Genomic DNA, 16,376 nt, shown 5'->3' with positions numbered 1-16,376 from the left:
TAAAAGCTTGCACAGCTCAATAGCGCAAACTACAGTAATGTTAACTGAAATACGGACAAAGGTGCTAAACCAGCGCTCTGGGCCAGTCATGATTGCATCCTTTCACCTGTACATATCTACGTCCAATCGCATTCGTACCACTCCCAAGGCACCAAATATTCACTTTGGATTCGATTTCGCCACGCATAACAGTAGTAGACTTTGAAAATCTCGTTTTTATGAGCAATCAGCAAAACAATCAAAACAATCAAAAGGCAACACGCCCAGCCCAACTATCAAGCGTCAGAGATCGCCAAAGGCGGAGTTGATTAGCGCTGTGGACAGGACCACAGATGTAGAGTGTCAGGTTTTTGACACATAGAAATACCTGTGTGTCAGCGAGAACAGCGTTCAGTTAGTGTATACCAGGATTAAGCGAAGACGTGCAGTTAGAACACGTTCGTTGGCTGCCAATCCCGCGCCAGAACAAAGACTGAGGATTAAGATCAACAACAGTTACCTGGTGTCCCATACCTGACATCAACAGCCGATCTATTCCATTCCGCCAGTACAAGACATGGAGAGGAAGCTGACGCTAATTTACAGTCCTTGTCAGGTTAGTAACCATTACCAGAAAACACGCCAAACTGTAGATTGGGAAATTTGTTTCCCTCCGTGTACACCATTAGGGACACCTTTTCAACTACCTTATTTTTTCGTTCAAATTACGTTCAAGTGTAGAGATTTCCAGACAGATGTTCCGTTCAATGTGATGTTCAGAAGTGTACTGCGTGCATTGACGCATGATCATGTACCCAGTCTAAAGTTAGCAATAAAAAATTGTCCTCTAGAATGCATGGCAACGGTTACTTTGGAGATACTTCACTTGCAGAAGACTTTCGGAAGCAATGATGATGGTTGTGAGAAACTCTCTCCGTCCTATCATCTTAATATTCGCGGGAGGTCTATGAAGAACATCACCCTCAGTCAGCTGTACCAAACATCCATGCTGTATTACCTGCGACGTGTAAATTTAGAAACATGCACATACATGCAGTACACGCTAGAAGGTTCTCAGTTAATGACTGAGGACGCGTATTATCGACAAAATGAATTTGGTATTAAATTAGATTTTTGCTGTCCTCACAAGACAAGATCTTTGGAATTTAATTTACACCAGCGAAATCTATGCCTTATTTTTATTTTAGGAATAGGGAGTTTGGTAGACTTTGCAAATCCAGCACGAAAGTGGAGGTGGAACATGTTTGAAATCAAAATCGATTGCTGTCAAGTCTGCATACCAGTGGTTTTACTTGCCATCAAATACCTTCTCAACACGTTGTCCTATTTTCAAGCATTCCTGCCAGCTGACCGTTTCTTGAGGATAGCATCTCCAGACCACCGGAATTTTGGCTGGAAATCAACGTGGCCTGTTGGAAGATTGTATAATCCAGACATACTGTTCTATAAAAGTGGTGATTCTGTCAGCAAATTATGCATTTGTATCAATACTCATTGGGAATATCTATGGTGTGATCCAATCTACCCGATGGTATCTAGTAGAGGAGCACCAAGTCCATATGAACGTTGCACCACGTGCGAGTCTCACTCGCATATGCTGCCCAAGTCATGAACATTCCAACATCTAGATCAGTGGATGCATTTCATTTTGATCTGATGTTTTCTATTCAGAAAACCAATATTGTGTTAATGTTGTCTTCCACAGATTTCTTGAACAGCTAATCTTAGTTTAATTTAAAATTTTGCTGCACACAAGCATTATCCCAGTTGAGTGTGATTTCTACGTTGACTTCATAACCATCACCGTTAAGTTATTTGGTCGACCTCACTTGCCTGTGTTTGATTTGCTATTCTTCAAAACCTTTTTCGCATTTCAGAATGGTTTCCATGTCTGCTGAGGTTCCCTGGCATTACACCATCCAAACCATGCAGGTTGAACAGGCTGGGAAGGTTTTGGCTGTTTCAGATGCTCTTAGAATACCACCTGTCAGGCACATAGTGACGATGTGCAAAGTGTAACATGAACCTTTCATTTCCTCTGCATCGATGTAAGATGTACATGTATTGCAGGGCTTTAACGACTCATAATTCTAGTCTTCTTGTCAATTGATACTCCCCCTCTCCCGAGAACAGTGCATTAGCTCCAGACAGTGCAGGCATTATCACAGATTGTCACCAGGTCACAATCACTGCAAGAAAGTGTAAGGGAAGTTGCAAACCTTCTGTCGTGGTGAGACCGGCCAGTATCAATCATCCACACCGTTTAGTTTAACAGTTTTATTCAAAACTATGCTGCGTAAATGGCAAGATCTGACACTGAACACTTTGCACTGCGATTGCAGGGTTTTCTTAGCCAACCACAGCGAGCAGAGAAAAAAAATAAGAAGTGGAAAGTAAAAAGAAAAAGAAGGAACTGTAAACAGAAGACTGGACGTATGGATCACGTGACGTATGGATCACGTGACGTATGGATCACGTGTTATGAGTTACTGTACAATACTGTTACAAGATAATACACAGAAAGCGTGGTAACTTAGCACAACACTGACAGGCTACTGAGAAATTCAATTACAGGGAAACCTTGCATGTAGCTCTAACAAATATTCAGTGCCCAAACCAACATACTACCAGCTTGGAAGATTCAATGTTGTGCTAGGAGCTAGGAGGGGTAATTGACCGCAGCTAAAATGTGCACAAACTATGCCCCACGGCAATAACAGAATGTGAGAAGTAGAATAGAGAGCAATGGGAATGTGGGTATTACAGAGTAGTCGTGTTGGTGAATCTGAACGCCGCTTGTACAGCTAAATAGCACTAACTACAGTTGCACTCATTGAAATCCGGCAAGAAGTACAAACCTACCGCTCTAGACCAGTTGCAAAGCATCACTTCATTTGAACATGTACATCTGTACCTGCAGCCGCATTCCTATCACTCATAGGCCGCCAATTATGCTTGTACAAAGCCTCTTGCACGGGCGAACAAAACACATTTTGCCATTTTCCTATCACTCACAGGCCACCAAAAAAGTACTTTGGCTTCGATTGGGTTTCGGCCAGCACTGGTGTAGTAAGTATGTATGTATGTAAACTTTGTATTAAAATCATGTTGTTAGGAGCATGATCTATATTATAATAAAAAAGACACCCCCAACGCAATGATCAGGCGTCAAATATCGCCACAGGCTGAGTCGATTAGCGCTATTGACAGAACCACAGCTGTAAACTGTCAGGTTTCCCACACATAGAAATACTTTTGTGTCAGGGAGCACAGCGCTCAGTTTGTGTTAACCAGGATCAAGCGAAGACGTGCAGTTAGGACACGATAATTGGCTGCTATTCCTGTGATAGAATAAAGGCCGAGGTGTAGCATCACCAACGGCAATCTAGTGTCGTTACCTGACGTCCAGCCGATCTGTTTCATTCCGTCAACAGCAGACATGGTGAAGAAGATAGAGCTAATCTACAGTCCTTGTCAGGTCAGTAAACATTTCAAGAAAACCGATCAAACGGTAGATTGGGAAATTTGTGTACCCAGTGATTGTGAACCATTTGAGCTTTTCGTTGAAGTGACGTTCAAGTGTCGAGATTTCCAGACCGATGTTCTGTTTAATGAGACGTTCAGGAGTGTACTACGTGCATTGAACCATGATAATGTATCCCGTTCAAGACTGGACGTAACGATAGCAATGAAACATTGTCCGGTGGAATGCATGGAAGCGGTTACCATGGAGATGTTACATTGGATGACTACATTCCGACACAGTGATAATCGTTCTGAGAGATTATCTAGGTCTTTTCATCTTAACGCTCCCGGAGGGTCGATGAAGAAACTCAACCCCAGTCAGCTGTACCAAACATCCATAGTCAAGTGCCTGCGACGTGCACATTTAGGAATTTTACCTCACATTAGACGCATGCAATACAGGCTGGAAGGTTTTCAGCTAATAAGTGAGACCGTATTTTTTAACTTGACTGGTGGTGTCTGGTCTGGTCTGGTTAACTTAGATTTTTGCTGTCATTACAAGACAAGTGCTTTGGATTTAAGTTTACTGCAGCGGAACATATGCCTCGTTTTCTTCCTAGGGATAGCGAGTTTTAGAGAATTTATGCGCCCATTACCAAAGTCGAACAGGTTTCTCGCGTTTCAAATTAAAATCGACTTCTCAGATTCCTTCCCAACACGTTGTCCCATTTTCACGTTTTCTTGCCAATCGACCATGCATTCAGTTTACGTTCTGTCTATAGTCTATACCACACTGATTATGATGTTAACTGGTATTCAACGTGGCCTGTTGGATGCTTGTATATTCCAGACAATCCCTTCTATAACATAGATGATCCTCGCCCCACGTTACGCATTAATGGCTATGCTAATTCTAACCCTCCACAGTATGATCCAAGCTATCCGACGGAGTCTACTTCTAGAGAACTCAGTGCATACTATGGCCGGTATACCAGGTTGGAGTCTCACTCACATCTGCTGCCCAAATCATGATCATGACAACAATTGCATCAATGCATGTATATCACTGTCATCATTCTGTCCTTTACTATTCAGAAAATGCATATTGTGTTCATATCGTATTTCACAGGTTTCTTTTTTTGTTAATTTGTTAAAGATTGCTATCACCTCCACCATGGTTGATTTTAGTATAATTAAGACAATTCTTGTACAAAAGTATTATGACGGTAGTGTTTGATTTCTTGGTTGATTTCACCACTACCACCGTTACTCTCTTCGGCTGACCACACTTGCTTGGGCTGGATTTGCTAGTGTTTTCTAAACGTTTTCACATTTCAGAATGTTTTCCAGTTTCTGCTGCAGTTCCTTGGCATTACCCAATCCAAATCATGCTGGTTGAACTGGCTGCGAATGTTGTGACGGCTTCAGCTTGTCTTAAGCGACCACCAGTCAGACATACGGTGACGTTGTCCAAAGAGTAGCATGAACGTTTCCATGTTCTCGGCATCGATGTAAAATGCAGTTGTACTGCAGGGTTGAACGACTCGTGCTTGTAGCCTTTTGTAAATTGATCCGGTTTAGAAGCGATATTGCCCCCCCCCCCTCACCCCCACCCCTCCCGTCACTCTAGCTACACATATTAACTGTGAAACTAGAAGAATGATGACCTGTAGCAACCCTGTCTGTGATGATTGGTGCAGTTTCACTATTGAGCACTATCATACAAAGAGCAGCCATTAACCATCACACCCACACCCACACCCATGCCTTGGACTTGGAGTATACTAATAGGTTTGCACTCCTCCAGCTACTGTCCATACGTCACAAACAATGAGGCATGTCCATGAGACCCAGTGTCGGGGTTGGCTCGGGTGAAGAAAATATTTGAAACATGAACGTTGGACCTACACTCATGTTTGTAACTGAGATTTGTGAATTTGACTGCTGGAATGGTCAGTTGGTATCCATGAAACCGAAGACGGGTACCATAGAGACATTTTGTACCCTATTTAGCTGCTAACCGCTTGCATATCTCTACAGCGCTAACGACAGTTGACTAAAATCCGGCCGAAGGAGGAAAACTAGTGCCCTGGAATAGTTACGAGTGCATAACCTTACTCGTCCGTCCGCACTCCTATCACTCCCAGGGCCTCAAATATGCAGTTTGGATGGGATTGTGCTCACGACGTCTGTAGTGGCCTTTGGACATGTCAGCAAAACAAACCAAGAGGAGAACACCCTTGCCCAATGATAAGGCGTCAGAAACCGACAGAGGTGTAGTAGCTTAGCCCTTTGGTCCAAAGATCCGGTGTACAAGCCAGACAGCCCCCCCCCCCCCCCACAACCCGCCGACAACAGGACATCAGCTGGACACTTAACTTGTAGCTGCCCACACCAACAGCCTTCCAGCTTGGAATGTTCAATGTTGTGCTAGGACCTATGAGGGCAAGGGGAGCGCAGCTGAAATGTGCACAAGCTATATCCCACAGCAACAAATATTGTGAAAAGAACTATAAAGAACAATGAGATTATGGTTACTACAGAATAGTGGTGTTGGTGCGTCTGGACGAACTATACCTACCAGTGGTGCTAGCATCAGCACGAAAAAAGGGAATGCGTCGGAAGAGGGAAAACAAACCAAAATAAAAGAAGGTGATCCCAGCATCTATGATATCATGTCCGTACAAGGCTACACGAGACTTCAAGTACTACATGGTTACCTGTACAGTAGGTATAGGAAAGTAAAACTAAGTCTGTTACAGTGCGTGTTTTTGTCATGCAGTGGTCACTGTACACGTCTTGCATGTCGCAAACCTATTTTCCTGGTTGTACCAGCCACTGACCACCGTGTAACCCGGACAGTGAGGCGCATGACATTTCGTGTCCTGATATTTCTAGGTAGTCATTACATCGAGTGACATTTCTATGGACAAGACGGGAAAACTCTGAGTGGGGACAGTCATTGCGAATACCCGGGTATTATGAACTGTTGTTGTGGTTTGGTATCCCAACGGTTCACCAAAAGCGCGTTCACAGAACAATCATTCACAGAACAACGGTTCACCGAAACACATTTCACAGAGTGTAAGATTTAGCGACTGTTCATATCGCCGAAAATCAGGTTCCCATAAAACAGGTTCATCGACAGCATGTTCACCGAATTTCTGTTCACAGAATAGGTATTGGATTGAGTTTTTCTTTCTTCAGAATCTTGACGTTTTGTTCATTTTTTTGGTATTGAGATTTTCTGTTATAATAATTATGTAAGCACATTTGCTTTGCCCGTACAAGAGGCTTGTCCATAGGTAATGGCTGCTCTTTGAATGTCATGGCTCATTAGTGAAACTACAAGAATGAGCACACTGTAGAGTAGACGGTTCGATACCGGGACGCTTTGACAGCCAAATTTGTATAGACCCAAACCGATCATCAGCGTTGATTTTTCACTCGAAATATGTTTGTGGAAGGAAACTGGCGTGTTGAAGTTTGCTCTGGGGCCAAAGTCAATCGAAATGAGCCACTCCTTTGTGTTGACCCATTGCCTCCAAGTTGCCCAATTTTTCGCTTCAAAAACGTTCAAATCAGAGGTGGCTCCAAACCGGACACGTTTTAGAGTGCACGTCAAATTCACTCTGGGTCTGAAATTAGGTAATTGCTATCGCTCCACGACGGCCAGTACAGAGTAACAATAAGCCTTGTGTGTGCTTCCATTAGTTTTGATTGCTATGTGTTTTATTGGCGAGAGGCAAGCCGCTGTTTACCTGCGACAAGAAGTTGATTATTTTTTCGAAAGTCATAAAACTCAAGTCGCAGTGGGAAGGAACACGTCAAAAACTCACCTGCTTGGTATGGCGCTTCTGGTCATCGCAGAGCCATGAAATTTTGGCCAGGAGTATAACACATCGTAGTCTCACTGTGACATATGTTTTCTAATCAAAATATCAAGAGAGAAAGTGAATATTGAGTCCGTTCCGGTTTGCAACCTGTGTCCTATTTCAAACCGTCGCCTCTACATACATCAGGCCCATTTTCTGTCATAATTTCTTTATTCCTGCTCATCCTCTCTTTTTCCATTTCTTCGCTGCCCTCTACTGTTCGAATTATTTACAGCAATACACTTCTGTTTGTGTGCATGTGCGTGGTTTGTTTGTGGTTTGTATGTGTGTGTTTGTGTGTTTGTGTTTGTGTGTGTGTGTGTGTGTGTGAGAGAGTGTGGTTGTGGGTGGGTGTATATATGTGTATGTTGTTGTGTGTGTGTGTGTGTGTGTGTGTGTGTGTGTGTGTGTTTGTTTGGTGTGCTCATAATGGGATCATTTTCATGTTCACCCAGAGAATTGGCGAATTTAGGTTGTGTCGGCTGTTGCGTAATTCAATAGCCAGTTGTGTCATCTTTCCAAGATTCCTTTAAAGACCCTCTCCGCTCTCCCGGAAAGACCCACTTGACCAGGTTTGGCAATGCGCAACAAGTACAAAAGAACAAGTAAGTGTGTATGTGTATAGGAGCGCGGGGGAGGGGGGGGGGGGGGGGGGGTGGCAAGGGTGAAGAAAATATTTGAAACATGACAGTTCGACCTACACTCATGTTTGTAACTGAGGTGATGCTGAATATCATTAACCTGGCGATCTACAGTTTATAATCATGGAAGTGGTAAGGAAATTTGCGCTGTGTAGAGTTTTGGAAGAAAAATATAAAAAAATTCTATTTTTCTATTTAATAGTGACGGGCGGGTAATATTAATATTTATTATTATTGCGCACACACTCGTGGCCAAGGCCAATCAAGGAGGATGTGAGGGCGATTATAGCCAGCCATGGCAAAAATAAGAAAAATAAGAAAAGGAAGGGAAACTTGTGCAAATCAGAACACCAACAATAAAAGAACAGAATGGGGGAATACATGACAATTCGAAATTTCTCTCAAAGGATTTAAGAGATTTGACGGTAGGAACGTGCAGTTTCTGATCACAAAACTGAAGACAGGTACCTAAGACATTTGGTGACCTGGTAAGCTGCTAAACGCTTGTACAGTTCAATAGCACTCACTACAGTTGCACTCATTGAAATCCGGCAAGAGGCGCAAACCTACCGCTCTAGACCAGTTACGAAGCATCACTCTATTTGAACATGTACTTGAAGTACATCTGTACCTCCAGCCGCATACCTATCACTCATAGGGCCGCCAATTATGGTTGTACAAAGCCTCTTGTACGGGCGAATAACGTAGCGTAGCAAGTCTGATAACTGTTCAATGATGATGTCAGTGCAAGTGTGATAACTGTTCAATGATGATGTCAGTGCATGTAGCAAGTGTGATAACTGTTCAATGATGATGTCAGTGCATAGCAAGTGTGATAACTGTTCAATGATGATGTCAGTGCATGTAGCAAGTGTGATAACTGTTCAATGATGATGGATCCTTGCTGTTGTGTACCCTGCTGTACTGGAACTGGTCCTAGTCACACACATCGTGTCATTCAGTCATACATAGAGACGATCTGTTGGCTACTCTCTTGGTCTCCACCCTACGGGAACCACCAAACTATCTGGACCCATCCCATAAGCTATCTCCCGGCGCTCTCTCGTGCTAACCTTCTGAAATATGTCATACATCATTGGTAGGGCTTGGTGTGATGTAAAAGAAAGCCACTTCCTTTCCTACATTGTCGGAATCGGTCTATGCACCAGCGTAACATGTACTTCAGTCGTGGCCAAAGGAATCACACCCGCAAGTCAAAAGTAGCTCAGCGTTTGCACTCCAATGACTTCATGCACGTTCCTAAAACTGATCTGACGGCCGCAGCGGCCGCATGAGACTTGGCATTGCTTTTGTCACGTGGGTTGGCCAATTGGATTTCTTTGGCCACGACTGCTCAGTCATCATGTACTAATGTATACTATGGAATGACGGCAAGTAGTTATTTCTGTGCAAAACTGTACTCTGTAGTGTGTAAAATGCATGATGCAGTGCAACACCTAAGTACACATGTACTGTACTGTGTAGTGTGTAAAATGCATGGTGCAGTGCAACACCTAAGTACACATGTACTGTACTGTGTAGTGTTTAAAATGCATGGTGCAGTGCAACACCTAAGTACACATGTACTGTACTGTGTGGTGTGTAAAATGCATGGTGCAGTGCAACACCTAAGTACGGATGTACTGTACTATGTAGTGTGTAAAATGCATGGTGCAGTGCAACACCTAAGTGCACATGTACTGTACTGTGTAGTGTGTAAAATGCATGGTGCAGTGCAACACCTAAGTACACATGTACTGTACTGTGTTGTGTGTAAAATGCATGGTGCAGTGCAACACCTAAGTACACATGTACTGTACTGTGTAGTGTGTAAAATGCATGGTGCAGTGCAACACCTAAGTACACATGTAATACAATCATCATATAGTTAGTACGGCCTTAAGGATAAGTCCTTGTTACCTGAGATTAGTTACCAGGACAACAGGCACTTCGTAGATAACTACTCTCTCACACATGCAGTCATCTTTAAACAATTATGCTCTATTTCTGATTCCTGTTATCATGAAGTATATAGTCAGCCATCTCTCTGTCCCCACGTCGTTTCTCCACAGACCAATTTTGCCATTATGAAATGTCAGCCTTCAGCATATCCCTGATCTATTTGAGAGCGATGAAAAAACGGATTTACATAAAAATTAGCTGAGCTATAGTCACCATCAGTACACACACAGGTGAAAACAGCTCTGTAACATGCTTCACCGCACTCATACATTGCATCCAGCACAACACATTGAGCAGCAGACAGCACACAGGCACACTGTGAAGGTCGGGTCTCCGTATGGATAACAAAAACAAGACTTCCGAATAATGATGATGAAAATAGCGAAAGTGCAGTGCACCGTACAACAAGTTGTGTACCGTAATGACGTAATGACGTAATGACGTAATGATCCGGCAAGGCAATTGCAGCAGTGGTACATGGTGTAAACCTTGGCAAAGTGTAAACGCATCATGTTGTGCAATGATAAGGAAAACAAGTGCAAGATCAGTGCAGACACACACACACATTCTGTGCTGTAATAAAAATGCATGCAAAGTAAAGTGCAGTTGCGACAAAGTGTGTTCCTTACTGATACAGAAAACAAAGTCAGAAAACAGCAGAGCATGAAAATACATTGCCGACTCCAACCATGTAGAATACTAGAGGCGAAAAGTAACAAAAAAAGCAACGAAAACAGCTGGCAATAAGAAAGCAACGAAGACAGCTGGCAGTGAAAATGCAACGAAAACAGCTGGCAGTGAAAAAGCAACGAAAATAGCAATGAAAACAGTGATGAGCTGCACAAAGACCACACTGTGATCTCACATCATGGATAAAGGTAGTGCATGATCATTCCACACACCCAGCCACACACGTATTCTGTGCTGTAGTGATAAGAAAAATGATACAAGCGAAACAGCAGTGTACACGAACACATCATGTTGTGTAACTGTCACAGAAAACAAATGAAAACATCACTGCACACACACCCATGCAATCATATTGCAGGTCGGTAGTGATGTAGGCTAGCAAGGGAATAACAATGACAAAAAGCTCACTGGGGTCTGGAATGATGGGTAAAAAAGAGGGAAACTGCGAGTTACACAAACAAATTCTGTGCTTTAGTGATGAGAAAAATAACAAGCGAAACTGCAGTGCTGTAGTTCACAAACATGATAATTGTGTCATGTAAAAAAAAAAGTAAAAAAAAAGTGACATCGCAATGCACACACGCACACATACATATTTCCATGAGGTAATGATGGAGACAAGCAAGTGAAGCTGCAGTGAAATGCACAAAGCATGTTGTGATCAGAAATGATGGATAAAAACAAGTCGAACTGTTCAACATGCAAACAACCATGACAGTGTGTTCTGTTACGTTGTAGTACTAAAAGCAAGCCGAACGGGAACTTCAGGGCAAATACACACATGGACATCATTGATGACGAAGAAGAATAGCAAGTGAAATGGCATTACACACAAGCACATCGTGCTACAAAAATAGCTAGGCAAATTTTGTAGGCGGCAATAAGTGCACATGCACATACAAACAAACACACACACACACACACACACACACACACATACATTCAACATACACATACACTCACAAACACATACATTCATAAAAAAGACTTGAAAAAGACGAGTGAAAATGTCAGTGAACATAAACGCAAAATCCATAATTCTCTGTAATACTGAGGTAAACAAGAGAAAGATTGTTGTACAAACATGCAGGACATTATGCAAGTGAAAGAGTAAACAACAAATTGCCACAATGGCCAATTTCTAGCCAGCATGACTACTGATTGATAATGGAAGACATCAGACACTGTTCCGACTCTGGCCTCAGTGACCATGACAACGATGACCTGGTTGGAGAGTGCAGACACCTGTAACCTGTATGTGACAAACAAACAAATACATGATGTACACATCATTTATACACACACACGTACACAAATACATGTACACACACACACACACACACACACACACACACACACACACACACACACACACACACACACACACACACACACACACACACACACACACACACGTGTACACAAATACATGTACACGCCCTTGTCTCAGGGGATTCTCTCCCTGCATTAGCTATGCTTGTCACATGCTATGAGATTGTGTCTAATAATAAAAATAATAATTTATACACACGTGTACACAAATACATGTACACACACACACACACACACACACACACACACACACACACACACCATGTCCCGTGTATCATGTATACGCCCGTCGCAAGAGAAGCACGTGCACTGGACGTGCACCCACAGATTTTCTATTATAGCAACGATAGCGAACAAGATCTGGATGAGACAGATCAAGACTTGCGCCAGATAACTGTCTAATCCACAAAACTGGCGAAGCCATGTGAATCGACCATCAATGCACACCTGGTCTACACCACACAGAGTACATCGGCATAAAACGGCAAAGACAGTTACCTATGCACACCCTACACTTCCTGGGGTAACCAGTATATACAGCACGCTGCTTTGATAGAAGCAGACACTAGATGCGCTGGTACCTTGAAGTGAAATTGGAGTTATTAGATAACTCCAATTTCCATTTACCAACCAGCCTCGGCTACTGAGTACTGGGAACCCAGAGCCAACAGACATACCAACAACCTCAGCCACGAAAGATATTATAGTAAGGACACACTGGATTGTGGAGCCGAAACCAGTCCAACTTCCAAATGCTTACACGCACACACACACACACACACGCACACACATACACACACACACACACACACACACACACACACACACACACACACACACACACACACACACACACACTACTATAATTATTCCCGTAGCTATGCAGAAGACGCTACTTCAGTAGCGTCTGGCGCTAGGCAGGGTCCACACAGCTTTAATTTGATATTTGTTTGTTTGTTTGTTTGTTTGTGTCACGCCTAGCGCTATCCCGTATCTATCCCGTACCGTACCGTAACATCAAACACAGCTGGCCACATACAGCTGGCCGACATATTCAAATAGGGATTTCAAACGCGAGGTCATAACGTGAAGCAACTTTGAGGAATGAGTATGAATTTATAACATCCCTATGCTTTTTTGCCTAGGTCATCAAGGCGGTAGACGTTGTCGTATTACCCTGTCCCGTACCTGTCCCGTACCTGTACCGTACCGTACCATCAAAGACGGCTGGCCACATGCACAATGCATATTCAAATAGGGCTTTCAAATGCAACATCATAACGTGAAGCAACTTGGAAGAATTAGCATGTATGCGAAGTGTATCGGGGGATGCATGCAGGGCGATAGTGCGGGTTCCAATCCCACGTTATGTCTTCATTTGTCTAGGTCATCAAGGCAAAAAGCATAGCGTAGGGCCCTGAGCTTCCAAGCTCTCTCGTTCACAGCAGCCAGAAATGGCCACAATGCTCCCGAATATGCGGTGTTCTTCAGTACACGGTTGGTGATGGTGGCAATGACACCATCACCATCATCAACACCAACGACGAAGACAATAACAACAAAACACACTTGCACACACGTGCAAACACACGCACACACATGCACACGCACACACACACACACACACACACACACACACACACACACACACACACACACACACACACATACACACATACACACACACATGCACACACATACACACACCACGCACGCAAGAGCACACTCACGCACGCACGCATACACATACACTAAACACACTTCAGTGTATACTTGGTCCGTCTAGTTAAAATTTGCGCTTTTCTTCGCACTTGATAATATGTTGATATTTTGGTGTTCTGCCAGTGCTGTATGGCATGGAACCACCGATTCACCATCCTAACATAACCATTGAGCAGTGCTTCCGACGACATGGCAGCACAAACCATCACAGAAGTTGCGATCGGTTCGTTTGAGTCTTTTTCACTGGAGCTGGCGCCAACAAACACTTCCGTCCGCGCTAGAAAACGCTGCAACCTCTGTTCCAGTCCGTAAAATAGGTCGGGATGTTCGCATTTCAGAGCGAAGGAAAATACAGTTTCTGCTTACTTCCAGCTGTCTGGTGGCGAGAATGGTTGAACACAGGGAGTTTTAGAGAAGCTGGAAAAGTGCTTCGCGAGCTTGAATTTCAGTGCTCGCACAGTACAGCGCCCAGTGAAAAGTTATCACCAGCAAAACGCTGACGAAGAAACTACACCTCAAGTAGACATCTCCAAAATATGAGACCAATCCGGAGGACACACTTTGAAGCTCACAGAGGACTGGGCAAAGGAGCTAATCAAAATAACCACCAAGTCCTGAGGGAAACTCTCGTGCAAAGGACTTTCAGGAAACCAGCCGAAAAGACTAGTTCAAGCCCTTAGGAATTAGGAAATTAGGTGCAGTAGATCTACACACAGGTGTTACATCAATCAAGCGGAAGCTATCACTGCGCTGCAGGGTATGGGAGGGCCTTCAAGCAGCCAAACAATTTTCAAGCAGTTGTCATGGCAACCCGCAGTGGTGATGTAATCAGATAGGAGTGTGCTGATCACTGACCTGGTTAGACTTGATCACTCTCCGTCAGCAAACTGTTCATCTGCTCAAGACGCGTTGTGTACAGTCCGAATTCCTTGACCATCTTGCACAGGTTGATGTAGCCATCACGTTCCTGTGCCATGATGATAGCCAGCAGCTCACGGTTGTGGGGTTCGTTACCATGGTTTCTCTCAGTGAGCGCGAGCCTGTCGATCCGAGCAAGATCCGTAAAGAATCCGTACTTCTGCGCTTTGCCACGTAGGCTGGCAGCATCTAGTGATTGCAGCCAGATGTGGATATCATTAATGAAGATGGCATGTTTGAATGGGTTCTTCAAGAACGTCTCTGAAAAGCAGAAAAGAACGTGACCATATTGTTGAGGCCAATGTACAATCTGATCAGGTGCTGTTTCTGCCAAAGCAGCAAAGGCAGTATAAACGTTCTCCAGACAAAGTGCCTGTAATGAGAAATTATCAAACACCCTTAGAAACTCTTCCAGCCCGTCAATTTTATTAAATAAGCGACGAGGACATAATAGATTTCCCTGATGAGTGTGTCATGAAAAATGATTAGGAAATTTTGCATTTAGATTCATCATATTATTCTCTTCTTTTTGTTTCGTAACGTCCGCCTTACTAATACTATTCTTGACATTTTTTATCGGTTGAACGCGTCCTTATCGCCATCAAGTTTTTAAGTTGTGCATTCGCCTCATAATGCATGCTGCCACAACACTCTGATTAACTTTGCTATGAATGAAGCCACAGTTTTTACAGCTGACAATAACGAGATTGCTGCAATACTTCTACACCTAGATACCTGACAATAACGAGATTGCTTCAATACTTCTACACCTAGGTACCTGGCTCGGAATTTGCATTCACGGTGCTTGCAATGCTTTTCTTTTCTCAAGCACATTTCAAGACAAGATGATACAGTTTTGCTCTCGCTTTCATTGTTAAAATTCACACTTGTAAATTTCTCTGCTGTTGTTCTTAGTGTTATTTCTCTAACTTAGATTTTCTATGATAGCTCCATTTTGTTTCAGTGTTCTTTAGTACAACGACGATTCCTGAGGAGTGTTGCACGAAAACTTGTGTGTATCCTTGTTTTCTCTACACAATTTCTTCATATTTTCATCGTTTTATTGTCTCCACCGTTTCGCATTGTATGAATAAAGTGTACATTAATGTCGATTCAGCTTGTCTTATTGATTGGGGTAATAAAATTATTGTCTCCTCGCCGTTTGTTTTAATAGACTTATACCTCTCCATATTCACCCTATCATCCCTACAGCTCAACAAACGAGTCACGTTGGTCATACATGCACATGTACGCAGAACTAACGTAAGTCGTTGTTACTTCACTACCGACTGGCATATTCTTGCATGAATCGGAGAGCGACGTGTTCTTGACAGAATCTTGTTCAAGTTTTTTTTAGGACAGATCGTGTACACGTACTGGTGCATGTACTGGTGCATGTGGCACGAGAGGCGACGACCTTGGAGAACACGCTCGAGCCAATCACCTTGGAGAACACGCTCGAGCCAATCACCTTGGAGAACACGCTCGAGCCAATCACCTTGGAGAACACGCTCGAGCCAATCACCTTGGAGAACATGCTCGAGCCAATCACCTTGGAGAACATGCTCGAGCCAATCACCTTGGAGAACATGCTCGAGCCAATCACCTTGGAGAACACGCTCGAGCCAATCACCTTGGAGAACACGCTCGAGCCAATCACCTTGGAGAACATGCTCGAGCCAATCACCTTGGAGAACACGCTCGAGCCAATCACCTTGGAGAACATGCTCGAGCCAATCACCTTGGAGAACACGCTCGAGCCAATCACCTT

At 43.5% G+C, this 16,376-nt stretch overlaps 1 protein-coding gene and 1 long non-coding RNA gene across 2 annotated transcripts in view; one reads left to right on the top strand and one right to left on the bottom strand.

Moving 5' to 3' along the window:
- The first annotated feature begins 291 nt into the window (after positions 1-291).
- On the top strand, positions 292-1,879 carry LOC135827609 (uncharacterized). The gene is made up of 2 exons (XR_010555515.1): positions 292-595; positions 1,188-1,879. It is a non-coding gene; the product is annotated as an uncharacterized LOC135827609 (long non-coding RNA).
- An 8,365-nt stretch (positions 1,880-10,244) lies between these two features.
- Positions 10,245-16,376, bottom strand: part of LOC135826975 (uncharacterized) — a 122,772-nt gene continuing 116,640 nt past the window's right edge. Inside the window, exons 17-18 of the mRNA XM_065339500.1 lie at positions 14,543-14,866; positions 10,245-11,885 (exon numbers count right to left, since the gene is read on the bottom strand). Of these exons, the coding sequence (XP_065195572.1) occupies positions 14,547-14,866 (320 nt within the window). The 3' untranslated portion in view covers positions 10,245-11,885; positions 14,543-14,546. The remainder of the gene's footprint in view (positions 11,886-14,542; positions 14,867-16,376) is intronic.

Source organism: Sycon ciliatum, chromosome 11, assembly GCF_964019385.1.
Source record: "Sycon ciliatum chromosome 11, ocSycCili1.1, whole genome shotgun sequence".
Classification (NCBI taxonomy): domain Eukaryota; kingdom Metazoa; phylum Porifera; class Calcarea; order Leucosolenida; family Sycettidae; genus Sycon; species Sycon ciliatum.
This window is presented reverse-complemented; position numbering and strand designations above follow the sequence as displayed.